General features: G+C 32.9%; 2 protein-coding genes across 2 annotated transcripts; one reads left to right on the forward strand and one right to left on the reverse strand.

Moving 5' to 3' along the window:
* Positions 1 to 5,677: 5,677 nt before the first annotated feature.
* On the reverse strand, positions 5,678 to 8,983 carry LOC114396539 (pentatricopeptide repeat-containing protein At2g30100, chloroplastic-like). Its single transcript, XM_028358570.1, has 2 exons — positions 7,798 to 8,983; positions 5,678 to 6,971 (listed from the first exon to the last, which is right to left on the reverse strand). The coding sequence occupies exons 1-2, from the start codon at positions 8,548 to 8,550 to the stop codon at positions 6,198 to 6,200; spliced, it is 1,527 nt and encodes a 508-aa protein (XP_028214371.1). The 5' UTR covers positions 8,551 to 8,983; the 3' UTR covers positions 5,678 to 6,197.
* A 3,224-nt stretch (positions 8,984 to 12,207) lies between these two features.
* Positions 12,208 to 15,175, forward strand: LOC114397687 (probable phytol kinase 3, chloroplastic). Its single transcript, XM_028359861.1, has 6 exons — positions 12,208 to 12,765; positions 13,309 to 13,376; positions 13,462 to 13,593; positions 13,958 to 14,073; positions 14,261 to 14,375; positions 14,748 to 15,175. Exons 1-6 carry the CDS (start codon positions 12,403 to 12,405, stop codon positions 14,923 to 14,925), a joined length of 972 nt encoding a protein of 323 aa, XP_028215662.1. The 5' UTR covers positions 12,208 to 12,402; the 3' UTR covers positions 14,926 to 15,175.
* Positions 15,176 to 23,925: the final 8,750 nt, after the last annotated feature.

Below are 23,925 nucleotides of genomic sequence, written 5' to 3' on the forward strand. Positions count from 1 at the left end.
CGATTTACTAATTACTATGTATTTTCTAATCTAATGACGATCAACAGTACTATAGATTATTTTGATTATATTGGTTGAATGTCCAATTCATGTGTGGCTCTTTATTTGTTTTTTCTAGAGGAGTAAAAGGCATAAGGTGATTAAGGAACAACATTTCCTTTTGGGGCCTCAATATTCTATTATATATTCTTTGTACAACATGTGATCTAATTACGATGTATAACATATAATATCATGTATGAAATAATTAAAAATGATCCACTACATCTCCACGGCACATGAATTTGCGAGGATATGATTGGTCACGCCTACATAAAGTGGCAAAAAACATCAAATCTGAACATATAAACCAATGATGCTAGTCTTCGGGCTTCTAATTCTTGATGGGTCAGGAAGATGGTAGATTTAGCAACACCTCTTTGCAAAATTTATTTATTTATTTTATAACTTCAAACAATTATGTATGATGGCTCTTCCGCATAGAGATTCCAGCAATAATTGGATGCATGCATATGATGCATGTACAAAAGAATAATATCTGCACGTCAACACAAGTTGGAGTTCATGTAAGGAACAAAAGCAAAAGGGGAATAAATATACTCATCTCAAGAGAACAAAATGACAATAAAAATGATCACACATCACTACAAACACCATGTGACACAACTGAAGCATGTTCTTCTCTAGTACTGTCCCACAAGGAAAACTTAAAAGCAAATTGTTGAAAATGACCCAAATGGCTTTAAGAAAATGGTTCCTCGAATCTATGCAAATCTGGATAGTTGCTAATTCCTGTATGGCACAACATTTTTTTGTGGCACAGAACTCAAGTCTTTTTGTTTGCAGCATCTCTTGGTCAATGCTCCCAGTGAGAGTATCTTAGCTTTTGACACAGCTTGTAAAATTTAAGATCATCTGTTAAGATTACGAAGATAAAAGCAGAATTAAAGAGGCTATAGGCATGCATCTAGGGATATTTTTGGCTGATTATGTATTTAAATTATTTTTTTATCTAAAGTAAATTTGGAGTGAGTTTGATCCATCCTTTTCATTTTATTAATTATTTTTTATTATGCAACTAATCTCGTTTTAATCGAAGACCGATACTTGAGTCAAGAAGGATTTTTATTTTTATGGTTTCATTTTATTCTAAACGGAGAGATTATAGAAAGGAATGCATAAAAAATAGAATTATTATGAGTTTAATTAATGTCTATGGAGTAACGGTATAAAACAATATCATTTAATCACAAATCATCGTTAGAATGACTTTAAGATAAATATTTTAAAAATTAATAAATTTATCATACATGATAAATTATGATTGAATGTCCTAATATAACCTTTTCTTTCTCTTATTATATATTATCAATCATTGAGCTTTTTCTTATATTTTATTTCCATCTTATTTTTCATTACATCATTTATTGTATTTATAAAAATAAAAATTCTTCTTTTATTTTTTTATCTCTTTCTTTTTCACTATAGGTGTATGAAGTATACGTTTAACATTTTCTAAAAATGTATAGTGGTAGCATGAAGTAAATGTTGCTGAAGCTAGCAGCATATGGCTATTTGGCAGCAACTGACAAACTCTGCAGTGGACAGGAACAGGGTTGCCAATTTTAAAGAGTAATAACTACCAAATTATCACTATTTTTCTTTTGTAAGAGTATCCAACGGTAATATATGTCTTGTCTTGCCAAGAAAATCAACACCGTAGTACATGATCACGTGATGATACACAAGTGGATGCATCCTCACGTAATATATTTCTTGGTATGAACATGAACTTTCAATTCATTAATTTCATCACACCTCTCATGTGGTCATGTTTGCCTCTGAGTACTAATGGCCTGAAGGAAAAACATTAATATACTAAAAAAAATTATATTTGGTTTTGTTAGATTTACATTTTTTATATTCTATTTTAATTTTTTTTTAAAATATTTCTCTCATTTAAATCAAACATATCTTTAATTTTTTGTGAGAAAGTTTGATAGAAATCGTACTCTTGTATTATATAAGGAAATAAATTTTGGACACGGAAATAGAGAGGAAAAAAATTTTAAAAAAATATAAGTATGAAAAGTGATTTAATGTGATTCGAAGAATGGAATAAAGAAAAATAATAAATATTAATAAAATATTTGATATATAGAAGTCTTATTTATCATCACTCAAATTTTTAAATACTTATCTGTAGTTATTCAATCAGAAGTTTTACAACAAAGATATTCACCGTTAGATTTATATTATATATAGTTATGAAAGATGAGAAAATAATATTTTTATAATTGGTAATAAAAGGTGGATATCTTTGCGGGAGAAGCATGAAAGTTGCAAACTCTTGAATGTTGAAATTACACCTTGAAAATCAACACTGACTTTAACTTTAATTGAAGAACACTTAAAACATTTAAGGAACTGTATCTTAAGTTTTGTCTCCTATTTATTTTCGTCCCTTTCTTTTTTTTCTTAAAAAATATGCCGCTTCTTTTTTTAGCCTATTGTATGTGGGATAAGGTAAACAGCTAATTAATGAAAGAGGTGTCATTGAAATAATGAAACTGGAGTGTTAAGGTAGAAATCAATGTCAAACTAAATGCAAGTCAGGTGTGGAATCAAATAGTAGGATACAACTGAGTTAACAGGACTTTGAAGCAACTTAAAATTGCCTAGTTAAAAAATTGCTTTATTAGAAAGTTGCAACAAGTTAGCTTTATTTCTTTTTTCTTCATAAAATATAAACACAACTGATGGAGCAACACATATTTTTTAAAGCATAACTAGACAAACAATGATAGGAGCATGAAATAAAAAAGGTCACGTGTCACATACAAATATTTTATAAAATTAATTGTTGTAGTAGCACCACCGTGATGAAGAAGATCAAACCATGACTTTCTTTCCAAAGGAATGCTTCAATTTCAAGAAGGTCAAGAAGAGTTTCTTTTTCCTCAAAACAATCTCCTTTCCTTGTTCAGTTGGGAAACAGTAATCAATGTGATAGTCATACATTTTATCGTTAAAAAAAATAATAAATACTATATCTGATCAAATGTAATCGGGATTCAATTAAGATGACTATAAAAGTAATTCACTTAAATATGTATAAGGCTACCACAAGTTTAATTGGAGAATTGGAGAAAATGATGTATCAAACCCTCGAAGTCCGTTCAGAATATGACTAACAAACTTTGAAATGGAAAATAAGTCATTGGTTGGAGTAATCCTTAACTTGATTTCTTAATGTATCATGTGTGAGTATTGTGGATAGAAAAAATGTGATTAAAAGAAGAAAAAAAATCTCATAAAAAATTATTAGTCAGATTTTTTGATAAAAATTAATTATTAATAAAATTGATGACTACTCTATATCAATAAAATGATAAAAAAAAACTTTGAAATGAAAAAAGTTTTTAAAAATATTTTTATTGATTTTTTAATGAATTAAAATTACAACGTTCTTGAAATTAAATTAAACTAAGAATACAAATCCTCATCTTGCTTGGACAAGCAGGTGCCTAATAGCCCCAAAGGCCATTGGGAAAAAACAAAAGAGAAGATAAGACAAAAGACAACATGAACATGCAATTGTCCTCCTGGATTGTTGCTTCATGTATCTCCTTGCTTCTAGCATCTTTTTCGAAATATTTATTTTACCTTTTAGATTGACCATTTCGGAAGTCAATATTTGTAATCATTTTGGAACATAATTTTGATCATTCTGAAAGCTAAAAAAGAGGTGCACCAGGAAACAATAGGAGCCTACTACTTATAAGGCTTTGGTAATCTCATCCTTTTTTATCTAAGTTCACGCTCAATTTTTTTAAGTAAAAAATAAAAAAAATGAGAAATTTATATTTTCCTTGCATATTTCAACAAAATCTTGTCAAGATATACAACAGAAATGTATTTAAATTGTGCATCTTAACAAAATTTGGTGGAAATACACATTAAAAATATTTTTTTTATTGTGCAATTCAACAAATATTGTCCATACACACTAGTGGTCTCAAACATGTTAACTCAATTCAATTTGCTCTTAACTCACTAAAAATGGGTTGGATTGAGTTATGTTTAAGTCGATTATTTTTCATTGAGTTTAAGATTTCAACCCAACTTAATTTGTGCTCAAATGTAGATTAAGTTGAATTGATTCGTCAAAATTTATAGAAAGATTAAAAGAAATATGTTGCAAATGATAGCTCATGAGTTAACCTGCTAGATAAATGATTTTAAAATTACAAAAAGTATATAAAAAAATCCAACTGGTGAGTCAACTCAAGTACCCAATTCGGCAAATTGACCAAAGCAGGTTCCTTTTACAAACTTATTTTTAAAAGGGGACTGTTTCAAAACTTTTTCCGAAGGGATAAGTTTTTGGAGGGATTTCGTCAGTGGAGTTGGCGAGTTGGACACGTGGCAACAGCTGAGGAAACTCGCCAGTGGAGATGGCGAGAAACGGTTCACGTGGCGGGTTCCGCCATTCGTAATGGGGAAATGCTTTTTTTACGGAATTTTTTTTTAACTTGAAACGGGTATAACTTTTGATAGGAATGTCCGTTTGAGACCCATAATATGTTAAAATGCTCGAAATTGAATGAGGAATCCCCTGGAATTTTGACATATTATGGGTCTCAAACGGACATTCCTATCAAAAGTTATACCCGTTTCAAGTTAAAAAAAATTCCGTAAAAAAAGCATTTCCCCATTACGAATGGCGGAACCTGCCACGTGGACCGTGTCTCGCCATCTCCACTGGCGAATTCTCCCAGCTGCTGCCACGTGTCCAACTCGACAACTCCACTGGCGAAATCCCTCCAAAAACTTATCCCCTCCGAAAAAAGTTTCGAAACAAACCCCTTTTGGAAATAAGTTTGTAAAAGGAACCTGCTTTGGTCAATTTGCCTACCCAATCCAATCCAGCCTGTCATTGACTTGTCGAGTTAGTGGGTTGCATTCGATTGAGTTATGAGACTTGATGGATTCAATCATGAAACCCAACTCAACCCATTTAAATGGATAAATGAGTTGAGTTCATTTTGTTTTGACATTCCTAAGATGCACAATAGAATTATATTTTCAGTCTATCTTAATAAGATTTTATGAAGATACAAAACAAAAGTATATTTTTGTCAAAGATATTTGTCAAAAAAAAATTAAAAGTTGGAAGTCAACTTAGAAACAAACGTTGTGAGAATAGCAAAGTCCTTGCACATACATACAAAGCCCAAAGCATATTCGGAGAAAAAAAAAACAAAAGACAAAAGACACTGGTATCAATAACAAACTTTGAAATGAAAATAACATTTTAAATAAATTTTTATTTTTTAATGAATTACACGTACATATGTGTCTCCTCACTCTCCAGTAAAAGCAAACTTGTTTTAGACAATACACCACAGATTCATCATCGGCCAATGTTTATTATTAAAAAATAATCATTTCTTAACATCATTAAGCATTTCTCAAGATAAAACCATGTCTCGCTCATAGAAGGGTCGGCCATTCAAATATATAGCACCTAGAGACCTATTTCATAACATCAAAGTACACACGTATATGCTTATTTCATAACATCAAGTTGAAGCATGAAAAATAGAGAAATGCTAGCAAAATATTTTCTAAAACACTCTTGCTAACATATTTTCAATTACAGTATTAATGAAAATTTGTTGAAACTTACAAAATTATATTACAGAGTGTATTACTAGCACTCTTCTCAAATATCATGACACCATCCACCTGATGCACGAGTAACTCATTCGGGAGAAGATACTAATCATCATATTCATTACAACATTGCTCTTCTACTAGTATTGGTCCATTTAACATTAAAACTATACAAAATTATATACGTAAGCAAGCACCAAGAAAATCAGTGCTCGATATACACATATGCCTCCAAAACCAAAGGTTGTAAACGTGGCACAGTACCGGTTCGTTTTCTATCTAATGGTATTGGATTGTGGAATGCGATGGAACATAATAGAGTGAAATGAATAGATGGTTCCATCCTATACTCACCAAATTGAAGGGAAGAAAAAGGGGTGTTTAATGGAATGGAATGTATATTCCTTAATGTTCCATTCCATTTCATCCTATTTTAAGCAATCCAAACAATGGAACCATGTATCATCCCCTTTCATTTCATACTATTTTGTTCCTTTCTATCAATCCATACATAGGCCTTAGAGCATTTTCACAACCCAAAGCTTATATTTCCTTATATACAAATGTACAAGACAAGGTCCAATCAAATTTGCATCAGAGAGGGACTTACAGAGCCTGACATAAGTATCTAGATTGCCATATTGCTGGATTCTTTTCCTCAAACCTTGTAATACAGCTGCCCTGTCCAAGTACTCTGGATAGAATCCCAATTCAAGCATTTTCATGATAGTCTCTGCCGCCTCGTTAAAATGGCCGCCTTTGATGTAGCCTCTTAACAACCACGACAAACTTTTCTTCTTCTGTGGTGAGCTCACTACCTCCAACCGGGTCAGCAGCCTTGCCGTGGCATTGGACTCCTTTTGTGATGCACAAATGGCAAGGACAATGTCATAGAGATCTCCATCAGCCTCCTTACCCACAAGCTTCATCTCCCACAACTGCCTCTCAGCCTCAATTCCATGACCGGCACAAATATACATAGCAAGGAGCCTCTCGTGAACGATTCCATGAAGTGATGGGCTGCCATCTTGAATCACCCAATTGGACAAGCGCACCCCGTCGGCTAGTGTATCAGATTGATACTTCTCAGTAAGTTCAACATCTTCTAGATCTAACTCAGCTACCAAACCAGCCCTTGTAAAGCCTTTCAACTTGCGTAGAGCTTTGGCAAATTCATTCAGTTCCTTAACCACAGCAGTCATTGCAACAAGGTAACTGTAGATCTCTGGCTTCAAGCCAGATTCTCTAAAACGAATTACTAATCTAACTGCATTCCTATAGTCACCCTCAGCCTGCAAAAGAAAACATTCAAATTAACACTTCTGGATATAGTCCTGAAATGAAACTGCAACAAGTATCCAAGAAGAGTTATAACAATGGGGCAATACAATTTTGTCATCTTCATATCGTTCCACAAACCAGGCTAAATAATTGAACAGGTAATCAGGAAAAAATAAATCCCTAACCTTCTTTGACCCTAGGAAAGAAAAACTGGTAAAAATGCATATGGGACATTATAGGCTTAAGATACTAAAAACAAAGTCAGCAACAAGTCACAGAGTGCTCTTGCTACAAATACGACTTACACGTTGAACAAGGTAGTAAATTTGAAAATGAAGTTGAACAAACAATAAAAAACAAGCTTTTCTAGTTTCCAAAAGGTCTTTTCATAATAACTTAGGAGCTCCATTCTACATTTGAACGGGGAAGAGAGGGAATGGTAACCCAAGATTATTTGGTTTCCTTTCCATCGCATTCCATTCCATTCCACTCATAGTTAGATATTAAAAATAAAAAACACAAGTGGGAGGAGACACATTTCCCCTCCTTGAAAGAACAACCTAATTATATAAATCAAACCACCAGCAACAATGTCATCAATTGACTAAAACCGGAGCAATATCAGACAAGACCACCAACACAAACCAAGTTATGCAAACCAGAAAAATGTAAATTCCAAGCTCCAATTAACAAAACATCTAAGGGAACCAAAGGACAAATAACCCCCACAATGCCTCATTCAACTAAGTCATCCATCAATTCTTAAGTTTCAAACGAGAGCTAACTATCCAACCAAGTAAAAAAAAGCTAGACATCAGACATCAAATGCTTACATACCATCATCTTCCAAGCAAGATACCCAGTTGGCCCTCCTTTATGCCCTTCTTCGTCCTCCTCAACATAAGGGATTCCGCGCCTCAAAACCTCTTCCACAAACAAGACAGCCCCTTCCTTCTCCCCCATTTCCCAGTACAAGGAAATCACCTTCTCAATCATGCTAAAACCCGGTCTCAACCCCACGCAATCCATGTCCACGAGCAAGTCAACCACATCACCCACGCCATGCTGCTGCTGAATCAACTTCTTCACCCAACCACACATGATGGCAACCATGAGCTCCATGGTCTCCTTGTCAACCCTATTCTCCTTCCTCAGCCAATCAAACACCTCCAAAGCACACCATGAGTCCCTTCCATCCTGGGAGAAATACACCAACACAAGCTGCAGTTCCCTTGCAGACAAACGGTCATTCATCTCCTCAAGAACATCAGAGGGCTCCCTTGTCATCCTCTCAAGCTCCTCAATTGCCTCAAAGAATCCATCACTCATTTCATCGTTACTGGTCACATATTGGTCCATTTCAACGGATTTCAGAGCCCTAAAACCCCTTAATGAACCGTGTTTTGCACTGACAAAGGAAGGGTTTTTGAACTTGCAGGATCTGGCAGATAGCCCACCATAGAATTTGAGGGAAAATCCACAGTGTGATGCAGGAAACATTAAAGGGTGCCTCTTCCTTTGTGATGGTGAAACAGAAGAAAACACAAAACCCAATTTGAAAATTGGAGCAAGACCGTGTGCACTGGCCATTTTCCCTCTCTCTCTCTCTCGTTCTAGAAATTCAATTCAGTGGTACAGATAAGTGTCTATGTACACAGAAAAATAATGGGAAGAGGGAAAAGATTGAATTTCTGTATCTGGGTTCAATGAATTCTCAAGTGAAATTTAAGCCCCAGAAACAGAAAAGGGAAGAAAAAAAAGAGAGAAAAACCTGATTTTGAGATTTTCCCAAGAATTTTCAGTGACTTCGGGGGCAAGAGAGAAAACTGAAAGGCAATATTATTGCCATAAAAATTCAAAGAATGAGATTAACTGAAAAACAAATAGATAAAAAAAATAAGAAGAAAAAATGGGGTTGTCAAGGGTCTGTTTTGGCATCGAAACAAAGGACAGAGACAGCAGAAGTTGCAATTTGCTTGCTAAGGTTTATAAGGGTTAGAATACGTGTACCAACCGCTACGACACAGTTCTCACCACCGTTCAGTCTAAGAAACTAAACAAAACAGAACAGTCACTGACATATTATAGTGTAATTTTAATAAAAGAGGATTAGGATAACGTGGTTACTGATTACTAATATGTTATTTTGGTTTGCACTATTATTATATATTATAATGTAATTATAACGTGTGATTATATTAGTTATAACTTAGTTGATAGTGTAGAATTATTGACCAAAAGAATTATAGTCTATTGATATAACTCATTTGGAAGACGGGCACCTTTAGGTAGAATAGTAGTATAAATGTATAATACTACAATATGTTGGGCTATTGCCATACTTGACACACACAAAAAGATTTGTACAATGCATCTAACCACTCTTAATGGCTTAAACTTTTATTTAATTCATTAATTGAGCTCTAACTTCTAAGTTGATCTTACAGTAGTTAATTCATCTATTAATCTTCTTAATTAGATTTAACTAAAAATAATTAGTATAAGTGAGAGATTAATTATCCTATTTTTTATTATTAGTGTAATTTTAATATAAAAAAAGATTAGGATAACATGGTTACTTGTTTCTCACTTTTATATATATTAAGGGTGTTTGGTTTGTATTTCCATTTCCTGTTTTCATTTTTTGAAATCAGTTTTTATTTTCAAGATATTAGAATTCTGAAAACATGTTTGGTTTAACTTCTTATTTTTTGTTTTCAGGAAATGAAAGCACTGAAAATGTGTTTGGTTTGAACTATTTTCACAACTAATGTATATTATTCTATATAAATACCAAAAAATAAACAAGTGGAGAATTAATAAAAATGAACTTGCAATCTAATTTGAAATAAAAATCATGTTGCAATTTAACTCTAAATAATAAATAAGAGAATACATGTCATTACTCTACTGCATGTCCTCAGCTTCACTTTTTAATACATTGACAAAAAAAAAATCGTACGAGGTCCAAAATAAAGGAGCAAACACTCAAATCTTCAAATACAACTACGAGAAATTTGAAACTTTGGATCTCCAAGTGACTAAGTTCTACTTCTGATCACAAGGAAAAATATAATTTTTAGTTAATTTTCTAAATAAAGCACATTGTGCAGTACAACATAATGGTGGTGAAAATCTGAATTTTTTTATAAAATGAAGCAATTATTTTAAAACAAAAAATTGAAGTTAATTATAGGAAAATGTATTTTAAATTTTTAAATGTGATATATTAAATTTCTATTACATGAACAATTTAAACTATAATAAATAGTTTATTTCCTCTCGGAAGTATCATGCTTTACTCTCTTAAGTATATTTGTTGTAGAAAGAATATTTATCTTTTTAAAATTTAGAGCATTGTTTACTTATCTTAGTAATCTTTTTTACCTTAAAGACCACCCAATAGAGAGAGTATGAGAGTAATAAAATGAACTTGTAATTTAACTTGAAATAAAAATCATGTTGCAATTTAACTCTAAATAATAAATAAGATAATACATGCCATTAAATATAAATGAAAGTTCTTAAGTTTGAATGCTAACAACAGCTTAGCATTTAATATAAATTCTTTTAAGATCTACGGTAATCTTCTCACATTTCATTTGTTATGGTTTGTCGAACTTATGCCATTTCAGTTGTTTGATTTTCATTGACACCTTGTTGCTCTACACTTAACCATTGCTCATCCATATCCACGAGTTGTTCAGCATATTGGTCAAAGAGTGTATTCACACCATTTTGCATTCTTATAAAATTATGTATAGTGCAACAAGCAATGGAAATTAATCTTTGTCTTCTAATGGGATAACTTGGCATCAATTTCAAAATTGGAAATCTTGTTTTCAAAACTCCAAAGCATCTTTCAATGGCATTCCTTAATGAATAGTGTCTGTAATTGAATAATTCTTCTTTTCCACGTGGACGTCCACATCCTTCGCGAAAATCGCGCAAACAATATATGTTCCTCCTGAAAGGAGCGAGATAGTCTGGGATGTTAGGAAATCCAGAGTCGACCAAATAGAATTGATCGACAACAAGAACAATTCATATATTCAATAAGAATGTATGCTCTAGACTATAACAATCATTACGTTAAACTAATAAATAAATAAAAGATAAACATACCTCCATTAGGCTTTGGGAAATTATTTTGATATGTTGTTCAGAATTCAATTCCACACACCTACACCGTTGGAATTTGTGAGATAATATTCGTGAATCAACTCCGCACACCTACATCGTTGGGAAATTATTTTGATATGTTGTTCGGAATTCAATTCCGCACACCTACACCGTTGCAGCTATTCTATTGATTAATGCATTGGGAGTGGAAAAATTGTCCAGTTGCATGGCAAGGACAATATCATAGAGGTGTGATCATCACAAACTCACAATAATACTTGAAGTTGTCACTTCACAAGACTTGTGGATTTGGTATGCATTTTTTGGAGTTGTAGGTTCAAATAATGATATTAATGTGTTAAACCAATCACTTTTTGCAAGGTCGAGCTCCTCTAATACAATTTATAATTAATGGAACTCCATATAATATGTGGTACTATCTTGCATATGATATTTATCCAGATTGGCCCACATTTATGAAAACCATACCAATGCCACAAGGTCATAGAAGAAAATTATTTGCAAAATGTCAAGAAGCAGCTAGAAAGGATGTGGAACGAGCATTTGATGTGCTCAAATCTCGATTTGCAATTATATGTGTTCCATCGTGTGTCTGGAACATAGATACAATGAAGGATATAATGTTAGCATGCATTATATTACATAACATGATTGTCAAAGATGAACGAGATACGTTCAATGATAATGTCGATACTGATTATGATCATGTAGAAATTGACATTTCAAATGTTGAAATATCTCATGGTACTTCTCTTGACTTTACTTCATACTTACAAAGAAGACATGTTATGCATACAAGAAGAAGAATTCATCAACAACTTCAAGTCGACCGTAATGAAATTTAATTTTTCTTAAAACATTAATGTTTTATAATTTTTTTATTATCTAATTTATGTATTTTTTTATTTCTTTTAACATTTAATCATAAATAAAAATTACATTTATACTGATTTTCCTATTTTTTAATATTTATTAATTTTTTTCTTTAATATTTCATTAAAATTAATTATTTAATTATTTATATTTAATTTAATAATTAATTAAATAAAATATTTAAAAGTGAAATCATATAAAATCTAAAATTTTTATCTAAGGGATCTATCACTAGGAAAGAGTAAGACACATCTTAAAGATATCTTCATTCCTAGAGTAACCTCCATCAAAAAATGACTAACATTCGAAATTGAGATCTACCACGATGCTGACTCTTTCACACAGTTCAAATCAGGCATTTCCATGTGATCTCTAGAGGTTGAAAAAATCAATGCGAGGTCGACAGGAAATCCTCGCCTCCCTCGCATGATGTTCCTGAGTTTCAACATGATTAGCGGCGGCAACACACTCCAAAGGTTTGACCCTGTCGCTTGCGTTTCTTCTGTCCCTCTTCTCCTCGCACCCACCACACGACCTACTTTCCATTTTCCTTCCCCTTTTCTCTCCAAACCCAAACCCACTTACCTCTTCACTTCTTTTTCTTCTTCTTCTTCTTCTTCTTCTTCTTCTTCTTCTTCCTTTTTCTCTTCCACCACGCCACCGCGATCCACCATGCTGCACCACGACCCTCTTGTCTCTGACGTCTACGCCACCGCCATTTCCGGCGTCGTTGCCCTGTCCTTCCTCAGATTGTTCCAAGAAACTGCAAAACGAGACCTCTTCGACCAGGTGGGTCTTAATGTGTGAAAGATTGAGTTTTTTTTGTTCTAGGGTAGGGTTAAGTTGAAGGAAAATGATATTGGGGTGTTGAATTTTGTTGCAATTTAGAAGCTTGGTGGAATTGACAGTTTTTGCATTCAATTTATTGTACACGTGTTGGATTGATTACAGACAAGCATTAGTGGAGTGTTTTTCATGTTTTTGGATTGCCAGAACTTAAATTTGTTGTTTAAGTTAAGGAATGGCACTATGAAGTAGATGAAAAGTGGGATTTTTTTTCCCTTTGGAGTATTAGAAATTTAGAGACCACAAAGAAGATTAGAGGTGAGAAAATTATGAATTTCCTCTTATATTGTGGAAATGGCTACTCCTATAAAACCGCATTTTTGTCCCCAATCTTGGCACATGTCATCATGTTAGTCGCTATCTTTCAAAGAGGGTCATGAGTTTTTGTATGTTGTTTGTCGTTTAATAGATGCTGAATTGCTGTGTTTCTAAATGTGTATCTTGTTTGCATCGGCAGAATTCTCATAAACTATTTTCTCTGTTTAGAAATTAAATAGGAAACTTGTACATATAAGTATTGGGCTGATATTCATGCTCTGCTGGCCGCTATTCAGGTAATTGTATAGTGTATGAATTATGAGCCTGTTCAAAGTTCTGTTGCAATTTCCCTTGTTGATTACCTTTATTCAATCATTACAGTACTGAAACTTGGGCATCTTTCTTTGCTGCTCTCATTCCGGGAATCAATATATTTCGGATGCTTGTTATTGGACTTGGAATATTGAAAGATGAGGCCACAGTGAAATCAATGAGCAGATTTGGAGATTACAGGTTGCAATATTGTACACTTGAATTCCAGAGAGAAATACTTGAATCTGTGAAACAATGAAAAGTTTGCTCATTCTATAGTTAATTTTGTGTAGAAAAGTATATATTATTCTCTCAAATGATTAAGCAGATGCTGATCAATCTAGACCAAACAAAATGGATATATTTGACTGTTTCTTATGGTGTATAAAAAAGAAGGTTTGAGTAATGGTATAAATTACCTGCCAGGCTAAATATGTTTGGGCTGTAAGATTTCCTTCTTGTCTCTAGAATAAAAGTAACATTTTATTTGAATTTCCATTGATTAGTAATTGATTATGTGTCATTGCATTATTTCTTCATTTCTTCAGTTCTTCTTCTGCACCAGGGAACTTCTTAAAGGACCACTGTATTATGCCGCAACTATTACTTTGGCAGCCATAATATACTGGAGAACTTCACCTATTTCCATTGCTGCAATATGTAATCTGTGTGCAGGAGATGGTAATGTTGCCACAGCCAATTTCCCTGGAATTAGGCAATGTTTTAGCTGCACTAGGAATTCTTTTAAAAATATTAAAATTAGAAAGAAAAAAGCCCATCTCTACATCACTGTTACAAGAAGGAAACCTTATGGTGTTACTCCCTAGAATGATTGTTTCAGATTCTTATTCTTAATTTGTTGTTTCAGGCATGGCTGACATTGTTGGAAGGCGACTTGGCGGTGAAAAGATACCTTACAACAAAAACAAGTCCTTCGCTGGTTCAATTGCAATGGCAACTGCTGGATTCTTAACTTCCATTGGGTAATTTTCAGTTGACTTCTGTTGCTTTATTTTATTTTGGGTTTAAATATCTCTTAGTCCTTACAATTTTGTGCTTTTTTGTTTTTCATCCTTACAAAAAAAATTATTTTAATCCTTGCAAATTATGTTTGTTTTGTTTTTCATTCTTAAAACACTTTAGTGTTTTGGATAGTGAAAAAACGTTATCTAAAGCGCTATTAGGACGAAAAACAAAACAAACATAATTTGCAAGGACTAAAAAATAATTTTACAAAGACGAAAAGGAAAAAAATGCTAAATTGCAAGGATTAAAAATGTATTTAAGCCTTTTTTTGCCCTCAAATTGATAACCTATTTAATCTATGCTCCTATTAACAGTTAGTGTTTTGACAGGTATATGTGGTATTTTTCCTCATTTGGATTTATTGAGGGAAGCTGGAAATTGGTTCTAGGTTTTCTGTTAGTGTCTATTGTGACAGCATTTGTCGAGTCCCTGCCTATCAGCACAGAGCTTGATGACAACCTCACAGTTCCCCTCACTTCCATATTGGTGGGCAGTATCATTCTTTGATATGAAGCATATTGCAGTAAAACAAATCAGACACTAGGAATCAGTTCTCTACATCTTTCAATCTAGTTAGAAAATGTTTATTATGCATCTAGTTAAAGTAGTCTGTTTTGTTGGCAGAAAAATTGACTGATGTTTGTAGTGTATGCTCTCGATCAATATGGAAACAGAACAATTTGCAGTCTTGTGTTCTTTCTATTGGATGAATGCTCACAATTTTTGTTCACAATCCAGCTTTGAATATGTCTGATTATAACTGTTACATGATTATTGTTTTGATGTTTCCTTTCTGAAAAATGTGAAATTTTAATATGGATGTGTTAGAGGATTGTTACTTACTGGAACTTGAAGATGTTAAGTTGTGAAATAGCAATGCATCTTAACCTATACTTAGAAAATAACAAATGTCAATGCTTTGTGAACAGTACATGTACTAATACTTTACAAAGTCATATTATTATCATAAATTTATTATGTATGGTAATTTTGTTGACTTTTAATATTATTATCGTAATAGTCATATTTATCATAATTTCTTATTAATGTATCATAAATCTTTTACATTGATACTGTATAGATATGAAATTCTTATTTTTATGTTTCCATTGCCAGTTGATATGTTTACAGATGATTATTTTGTAATTATCAGCAAAAACCTATCAATTGAAAATGTAAACTTAATATGGTTAGCAAAAGTTAGAATCTAAATAATCTAGGCCAATTATTTCCCCTAACTGACAGTTTGGTATCTGGATAGTGATTGAAACAAAAGTGAAAATTTCTTCAAAATAGTGTGCAAGTGCAAGTAATATATTTTTAATTCCTGTAAATATTTCAAAATTTATTTTTAGTTTTTAGAATCTTTTAATTGGATTTGGATTTTTATTTTTTTATACTGAATGATTGGGAATCAAAAGTAGTATTAGAGGGTTTATAATAATTTATGTATTTTATCTAATCACCTGAATTAAATTTTTTTATTACTAAATGATTTTGTTTCCATTGAGTGACTTATTAAATATTGAGGTAACTAGTAGCAGTGGGTAAGCGGGTCGGCCCGCCCCGTATAAGGCTCATTCGCATAAGCCCGCATTGGTAGCGGACCGGTCCAATCCGTCTCGCTTCTTACACGGATCAAATAAATTGGTCTGTCCCCGTCCCGCGGGTCAAACGGGCGGGTCCGCGGACCTAATTTTAAAATAATTTTAATTTTAATAAAAATATAATACAATCAAATTAAGTTCAATACAAATGCAAATAAAATCTCAATAATTAGTCAATTACATCAATAAAATAAATAATGTCTTAACAAAAGAAAATCCAAACAATAAATCTAAAATATGAAATTTAAACATCTCCAACAACAAATGATTTCATATTTGAAGTAGCTTAAGTCTTCTCTATCTCCATATCTTCATCTTCTTTTCCTAAAATTCGAAATAATAATAAATATTTGAATAAAATCAAGTTAAGTGATTAAAAGACAATAATTATTACATATTATTTACATTGCATATCAAATACTAGTAACCAATTTCTAGTATATATTGTCAACAAGAAGCCTAGTTCGATATTTGTTAAGCACACTTAAGGAGAAAAAATGTTTTTAGCCTGTTACAACTACTAAATATGATATGAGTTATTTTTTATAATAAAAATATATTAAAATATCTTTAAAAATATTTATTTAACAATTATTTTTGGCTTAAATGATAAGAATTGATATTTTTATTATTTATGACTTTCAGATATGAAAATGATAGATTAAAAGAGAAAAAGATTGAGAAAAATATCAAAAAAGAAGATTTTTAACATGTTATCACTTATCTTTTTATCTTAATCTTTTATTTTTGTTATCTTTTATTTTTGTTATCTTATCTTTTTTTTATCATCTTTTAATTTAAATCTTTTATTTTTATCTTTATATCTTTATCTTATCTAATACATTTCTTTATCTGTTATCTTAAAAAAAAGTTTAAAGTGAAAAAGAAAAAAGTAAACCTGATATACTTATAATGCGGACTGCGGGCAACCCGCGGATCCCGCGGGCCAAACCCGCATAGTCCGTGGATTAAGCAGGGCGGTTCCAAAAATATAACATAATCATAAATCGTTTAAAAAAATTGATTCGTAACCCGCGCAGACCACGAACTCCACGGATCAGTCCATGGACCTAAGTCCGTTTACCCACCTCTAATAACTAGTCGTAATTCAATATGGATCAAATTTAATAAGCAAATAGAGAAATAACTGTTGTAGATGTTATAGTCTTATAGACAGTGCAACATGTGACAGACCAAACAAATAACATAACATGAATTGCAGTAGTCATAACAGCAGTCACCTCTATCAGACCATAATCCTTTTGATAAGGATTATGATAAAGAGACAGATTGCTAGCAATTATTTATTTATTTATATATTATGAGTTTTTAGTTTTATTGTTATTATATTTTTATTTATTTTAATATAGCATAATATAATTTAAATTAATGATAATTTATAATTAAATTACAAATTATTATGATTTTTTTAAATAATCATCGCCAAATAAGCCATTGACAAAATTAAAAAAAAATAAAAATACAACTCCTACTAATCAACAACTTCACTTCACCTAAGCCAATACTAAAAATTAAAAAGCTTTTCCCCCACGTTCTTATTTCCGTTAAAAACTTGGCCATTAATTAGCTCTTTAAAATTAATTAATTATTACTACAACAGCCATTAAGAAAATCACTAAAAACTCCATTCCAGATGAACAATAACACTCCAGGACACAAAACACACACATCCACCTTTTTCTTTTTTTGGTAAAATTGTAAAATTGGTTCCCCACTTTATTTTCAATTATAAATTTGGTCCCCATATAATTTAATTCACAAATTTGGTCCTTCAATTTTATAAATTTTTGCAAAATTGGTCTTGGAAGTCCGATTTGTACGTTGACCGAATGACCATTAACCTCGGACGTTGACTGTCACGTGTCAATGTCTGAATGGTTCCATGTAAAAGCTTCATTTTTTTGTAGCTAAAATTATACTTTTGGTCCCCCAGTTTTACTCCAATTTCGATTTTGGTCCCCCTATAATTTAATTCACACATTTGGTCCCTCAGTTTTATAAATCCATTTATAAATTGTTCCTGCAAAATTGGTCTTTTGAATGGTTTAGTCACTGGTACTAGAAACATGATAGGTCTTGATAAATCTCGCACTTCTTTTTCATCGCAAGTTTTTCACTCACTTGGAACCCAGAGAAAAATCACTCTTTGTCTCTCTCCCACTTTCGGGGTTGTTCAACTTGAGAATGTGGCGCACGAATCCCAACCTAGGTCTGAAATTTTAAGATCTCTTATTTTAACAGGTTCTATAATAACCCCTTCTTTTTTTTTTCTTTTTTTGTTCCCCCATGCGATATTATGTGTATACGACTGCTTAAGTGACCTATATATGACAATGATATTTTTGTTTGAAATTTGAAATACAACTTCTCCGGTAATAAAATTTGGCTGAATTTATAAAGGGATTTATAAAACTGGGGGACCAAATGTGTAAATTAAATTATAAGGGGACCAAAATCGAAATTGGAGTAAAACTGGGGGACTAAAAGTGTAATTTTACCTACACAAAATGAAGCCTTTACAGGGAACCGAACCAGTCAGACGTTGACACGTGGTATTGACACATGACAGTCAACGTCTAAATCAGGCTTTCAGGACCAATTTTGCAGTGATTTATAAAACAGGGGGGCCAAATCCGAAATTGGAAATAAACTAGGAGACCAAAAATACAATTTTACCTTTTTTTTAAGGCACACACATCCACCTCATCTCATGAAATGTCACCACAAATTTTAGAACAAATTACACTTACATTTTTTGAAGTTTTTTTATAGATAATTTTCTTGTTTTTAATATTTACAACTATTACTTTTATGTGAGTAATAATATTTTTCAAACCATTAAAAATAACAAGTGTGATGTATAGAAATCTCAATTAATTTTTAAAAACCTTAACATCTCTTCATCAATTCCTCTACAATAAACACAAACCCACACCAAGCAAACTAGCACAAACCCACCCTCTCCCAAAATCGGGTTTTTCTTCCTGCATTGTGGCATTTTCTTCTATATCCAACACTTTTTCAAATTTTTCAAAATTACCCTTACTAATAAATATACGGATCTGTAATTCATATGATTTATACAAATCTACAATCCATATGAATGATACGGATTGACAATCCGTATGATTCTTACGGATTATGAATCTGTATGAATCATATAAAAATTTGTATGAATCATATGAATTACAAATCAGTATTTCTTAATTTTTTTAAAAAAATTTAAAAAAATATTTTTAGTGATTTTTTAGTAAATTTAATTATAATTTTTTATAATTATTACATTAAATCGATTTTTAATTTTGATCTTATTATAATGGGTACAGGAAGAAAAGCTCCCAAAATTTCTATATATAACCTACATACTAGGCAATCCCCTATCCACAAAAATCACACCAAGCCAAACCTGATCCAACTACCCCAACCATGAGACTTAACGGACAGTAGTATAGGTCTAAGGCTGACCTAGAAACAACCAACCCCCGTTAACCTCCATCCCCATCAAACCAGTCACATCATTTGCAGATATCCCATGCTGTCATAACTACTATCTGTTGGACTCACCTACCTCCATCATTGCATTAAAATGGTCTTCATGTACAATAAATTGATCCCTCTATTCAATGTGAGCGAGAATCATTTTAGTTATAAAAAAATGCATTTCCACTACTTACTTTACATAATGAACAGACGCAATTCATTATGATTGACCTAGTGGTATTGTTCCAGTAATCTATATAAAGTTTTAACCTTATCATTATTATACAAAAAAAGGAACAAACACAAGAACAAGAAAAAAAATACACGAAAATGATTAAAAGAGAAATAGATAATAAATAAAGTAAAATTTGTATTGTTTAGTTTGAATGAATTAAAAGAGAAATTGGAAAAAAAATATTATAAGAATGTATAGTTGAAGATGAAAAGAAGAGAAATCAGATGATGAGAGAAATAGATAATAAATAAAGTAAAATTTGTGTTGATTAGTTTGAATGAAATAAAAGTGAAATTGAAAAAAAAAATTATGAGAATGTTTAGTTGAAAATGGAAAGAAGAGAAATGAGATTATAAATAGAAAGATAAATATTCAAATTCATCTTTAAATTGGTTAGACGTTGGAAGTTATGTTTTTTAAAGATTAACAAATTAAAATTTTGTTCAAGAATATACAAAAGTGTGATAAATTTATTTTATTGTTAAGTCTTCTTTATTAACTTTAACCGTTGTGTCTTTGTGAAATCTTTGATAATGATATAATAATTGATGTTTGTCTCATGTCAAAAAGTTAACTTTTCAACTTAATGTCTGAACTTAACTATAATTGATGTCATTTTAGTTAATGAACTTAATATGTAGTGTCATTTTGGTCTCTATCTTTTACCCAAATCAAGTTATTATCTTATATGTTATTAATATCTATAGAATGTTAAATTAATTTATTAATTAATCTATTTATACAATAATATTAATGACAAAAAGAAGAAAAATAAAAGTCTTAAAATCATTTTCTAATGTATTCTTTCGATTGGGACAAGTGTTAAAAAAACTAATTTAATTTTCATATTTTTATTTATATTCATTTCAGTTATACTGTTATTTGTTATTGTTATAAGGTTATTCGTTAGAATTTAAACTTAATAAAATATAATAAATTAATTAATAATGATTTCAAATATAAAATATAATTTTTTACTATATTTAATAATTATTTTCATCATCATAAATAATTATTATCAATGTTAACAAATGTCATTTATTATCGTCATGCTAATAATTTATATGTAAAGTGAAACTTAATTAAAAATTTAAAAGTACTTTCAAGGATCCAAATGACATTACAAACTTAAGTTCAAGGATCAAAATGTCACTAATTAGTTAAGTTTATGGACCAAAATATTAATAAGTAGTTGAGTTCAGGGACTAAAAGAGTAAAATTATTAACTTTAGAGACCAAATTAAAAATTTAACTATTTGACATGTGACAACCATCAGTTGACATGTCATCATCAATAATGTCACATAGACATGACCATTTGAGTTGACGAAATAAACTAATAATAAGAGTAGTTTGTTGCGCTTTTTGTATATTTAATGATAAAATTTTAATTTTTCATCTTTTAGAGACCTAGCTGTTCTTAATAAAAATACAATTTTACCTCATTATAACAAACAACACGTCTCATATTAAAATGACAACAATCAATTATTAGGCTAGAAGAATTGATTATATTACATAGAGTGTGTCAAGCATGAGTTATAAGATTGACTTCATGGATAAAGAAAGTAAAAAGAAAGAAAAATCGAGGGTTTCAATCTCTCTCGTTGATAAAAACTGATAAATTAATAACTAATTATTGACAAAAAAAAAAGACCAGACATTCACACAACCAAAACAATCGATTTTTCATACAATTGATTTTCAACCATGAAAAGGAGGTTAGTTTTTAGGTAGTTGGAATTTTAACATGTGTTTCCAACGAAAATTGCTTTAATTTATCTCTATTTTCACTCTCCTCTCAATTTCTCACTTTTTTTCACTTTTACCAAACACAGTGAAAATTATCCATGGATGGAAGATTAACAGACTTCATGGTCAATTCCCCATGCATGTTTCATAACTAAAATGACTTTTTACTTTTATCTTTATTATTGCTCCCGACACTATACTATAATCTTGCAAAGGGAGCACCTTTCAGGCACAAATAAAAGGCTAAGCTACTTCCCATTCCATTACTTTATAGTTCATAGTTTGATATTTAACTTCTTTAAATTTAAAATGAGAAAGATATCAAGTAAGAAAGTAATATAGTCCTTAATTTGAAGTGGTTTAACTTTATAAGATGGTACTTTGATAGGAACGAGGCTACCGTGAACAAGGAAGCCACCACAGGACGACCACGAAGGAACGTTACGAGACCTAGTTACTTAGGTGATTACGTGTAAACGTACTGCATGACCGTTAGTTAGTTAGAAGACCGTTAGGACCGTTATAACCACTTGTACAGTAGTTACGATATGCATGTACACGATGTATAAAAAGGGACCTTCCATGAATGAAGAAAGCAGAAAAACATTGAAGTTCAGACTTACCCTCAGGAGGCGCCTTGACCTCGAAACAAGGCAGTTCTCTCACTCTCTCTCTCATACGCACAACACTGGTCCGACCTGCCTCGTCCATGGCTGAGCATGGAACCCGTCGAACCACCACCGACCGTCTTGAGGAAGCCATAACCGCCCTCACCAAGAAACATTCCGATTTGGCTAATAAGTTTGACGCCATCTGTGAACGTCTCTCACACCTGACCTCCTCAGCTCCACCGGCCCCGCCCGCGCCGCGGCCACCGGTTAAACTCGATGTCCCGCGATTTGACGGCCACAATCCACTTGGCTGGATCTTCAAAATCTCACAGTTTTTTGATTACCAGGGTACACCCGAAGAGGATCGTATCATGGTAGCTTCGTTTTACCTCGACGACGCGGCGTTAAGTTGGTTTCAGTGGATGTTCCGAAACAGATTCATCACTTCCTGGCCAGCTCTCCTCCAAGCCATTGAATCACGTTTTGCCCCGTCAATTTACGACGACCCCCGCGGCGCCTTATTTAAGCTTACGCAGCGCGGCACCGTCACGGAGTACCTAACGGAATTTGAGAAGCTTGCAAACCGTATCACGGGCCTATCTCCATCAGTCCTTCTTAGCTGCTTCATCTCCGGCCTCAGCCTGGAGATACACAGAGAAGTGCAGGCCTTCCAACCAGCCACCCTTCCCAAAGCCACAGCCCTTGCTCGGTTACAAGAAGATAAGATCAGTGACCGGCGTAAGCACTCACGTACCCCCTTTCCTCACTCACCATCAACCTCTACACCCTCTAACACTCACTTATCCCATCCACCACGGCCCAAGGTTCCCTTCGTCCAACATACCCAAGAAGACATGGCCTATAGACGAGAGAAGGGGCTATGTTATAATTGTGATGAAAAATGGGGCTCCTCCCATCGTTGTAAGGGAAGAGTCCTCTTTTTCATTGCTAACTCCGATGAACCTTCCTCACCAGAATCCAACCCTTCAGAACCTTTGTCCCCATCCAAACATGACTATGATCAAGCATCGCTCGAAACTACCCAACCTTTTGACCCCACTTCCCTACACCCCCATATCAGCCTCCACGCTATGGCCGGTGTTCCTGCTACAGACACCTTCAGATTGTATGGCCTCATCAACAACACTCGCGTTACAATACTAGTTGACAGCGGGAGTACTCATAACTTCGTTCAACCGCGAGTTGCGAAGTTCCTCAATCTGCCTTTACGTGATACACTGCCTCTTAGGGTCATGGTTGGTAATGGCTCAGTATTAGATTGCCAGCAGATGATACCGGACGTCATGATACTCATCCAAGATCACAGCTTCGTGGTCACATTACGCGTCTTACCATTAAGCGGAGCCGACGTCGTTTTGGGGGTAGAATGGTTGAGAACGTTGGGCCCGGTTATTACTGATTACACCGATTTTACTATGAAGTTCACCCTTTTTGGACGGCCCATTCATCTTCGCGCAGATGTACAAACTGATACCAGTCCAGTTTCGGCCCACCAGGTAAAGCGCCTTATCACTACTAATTCCACTTCGGGCCTTTTCCACTTATCATTACAACCCACTCCCTCTTCTGAATTACTAAACACCACCCCATACCCCGTCCCCGCCATTAACGAGCTTCTGCTCAAATACCAGTCTATATTCGAACAACCCACAAGCCTTCCCCCACCTCGTCCACATGATCACCAGATAAACCTCATCCCTTCAGCCCATCCCATTAACGTAAGGCCTTATAGGTATCCTTACTTCCAAAAGACTGAAATAGAAAAACAAGTATCAGCGCT

Source organism: Glycine soja, chromosome 18 (genome assembly GCF_004193775.1).
Source record: "Glycine soja cultivar W05 chromosome 18, ASM419377v2, whole genome shotgun sequence".
Lineage (NCBI taxonomy): Eukaryota > Viridiplantae > Streptophyta > Magnoliopsida > Fabales > Fabaceae > Glycine > Glycine soja.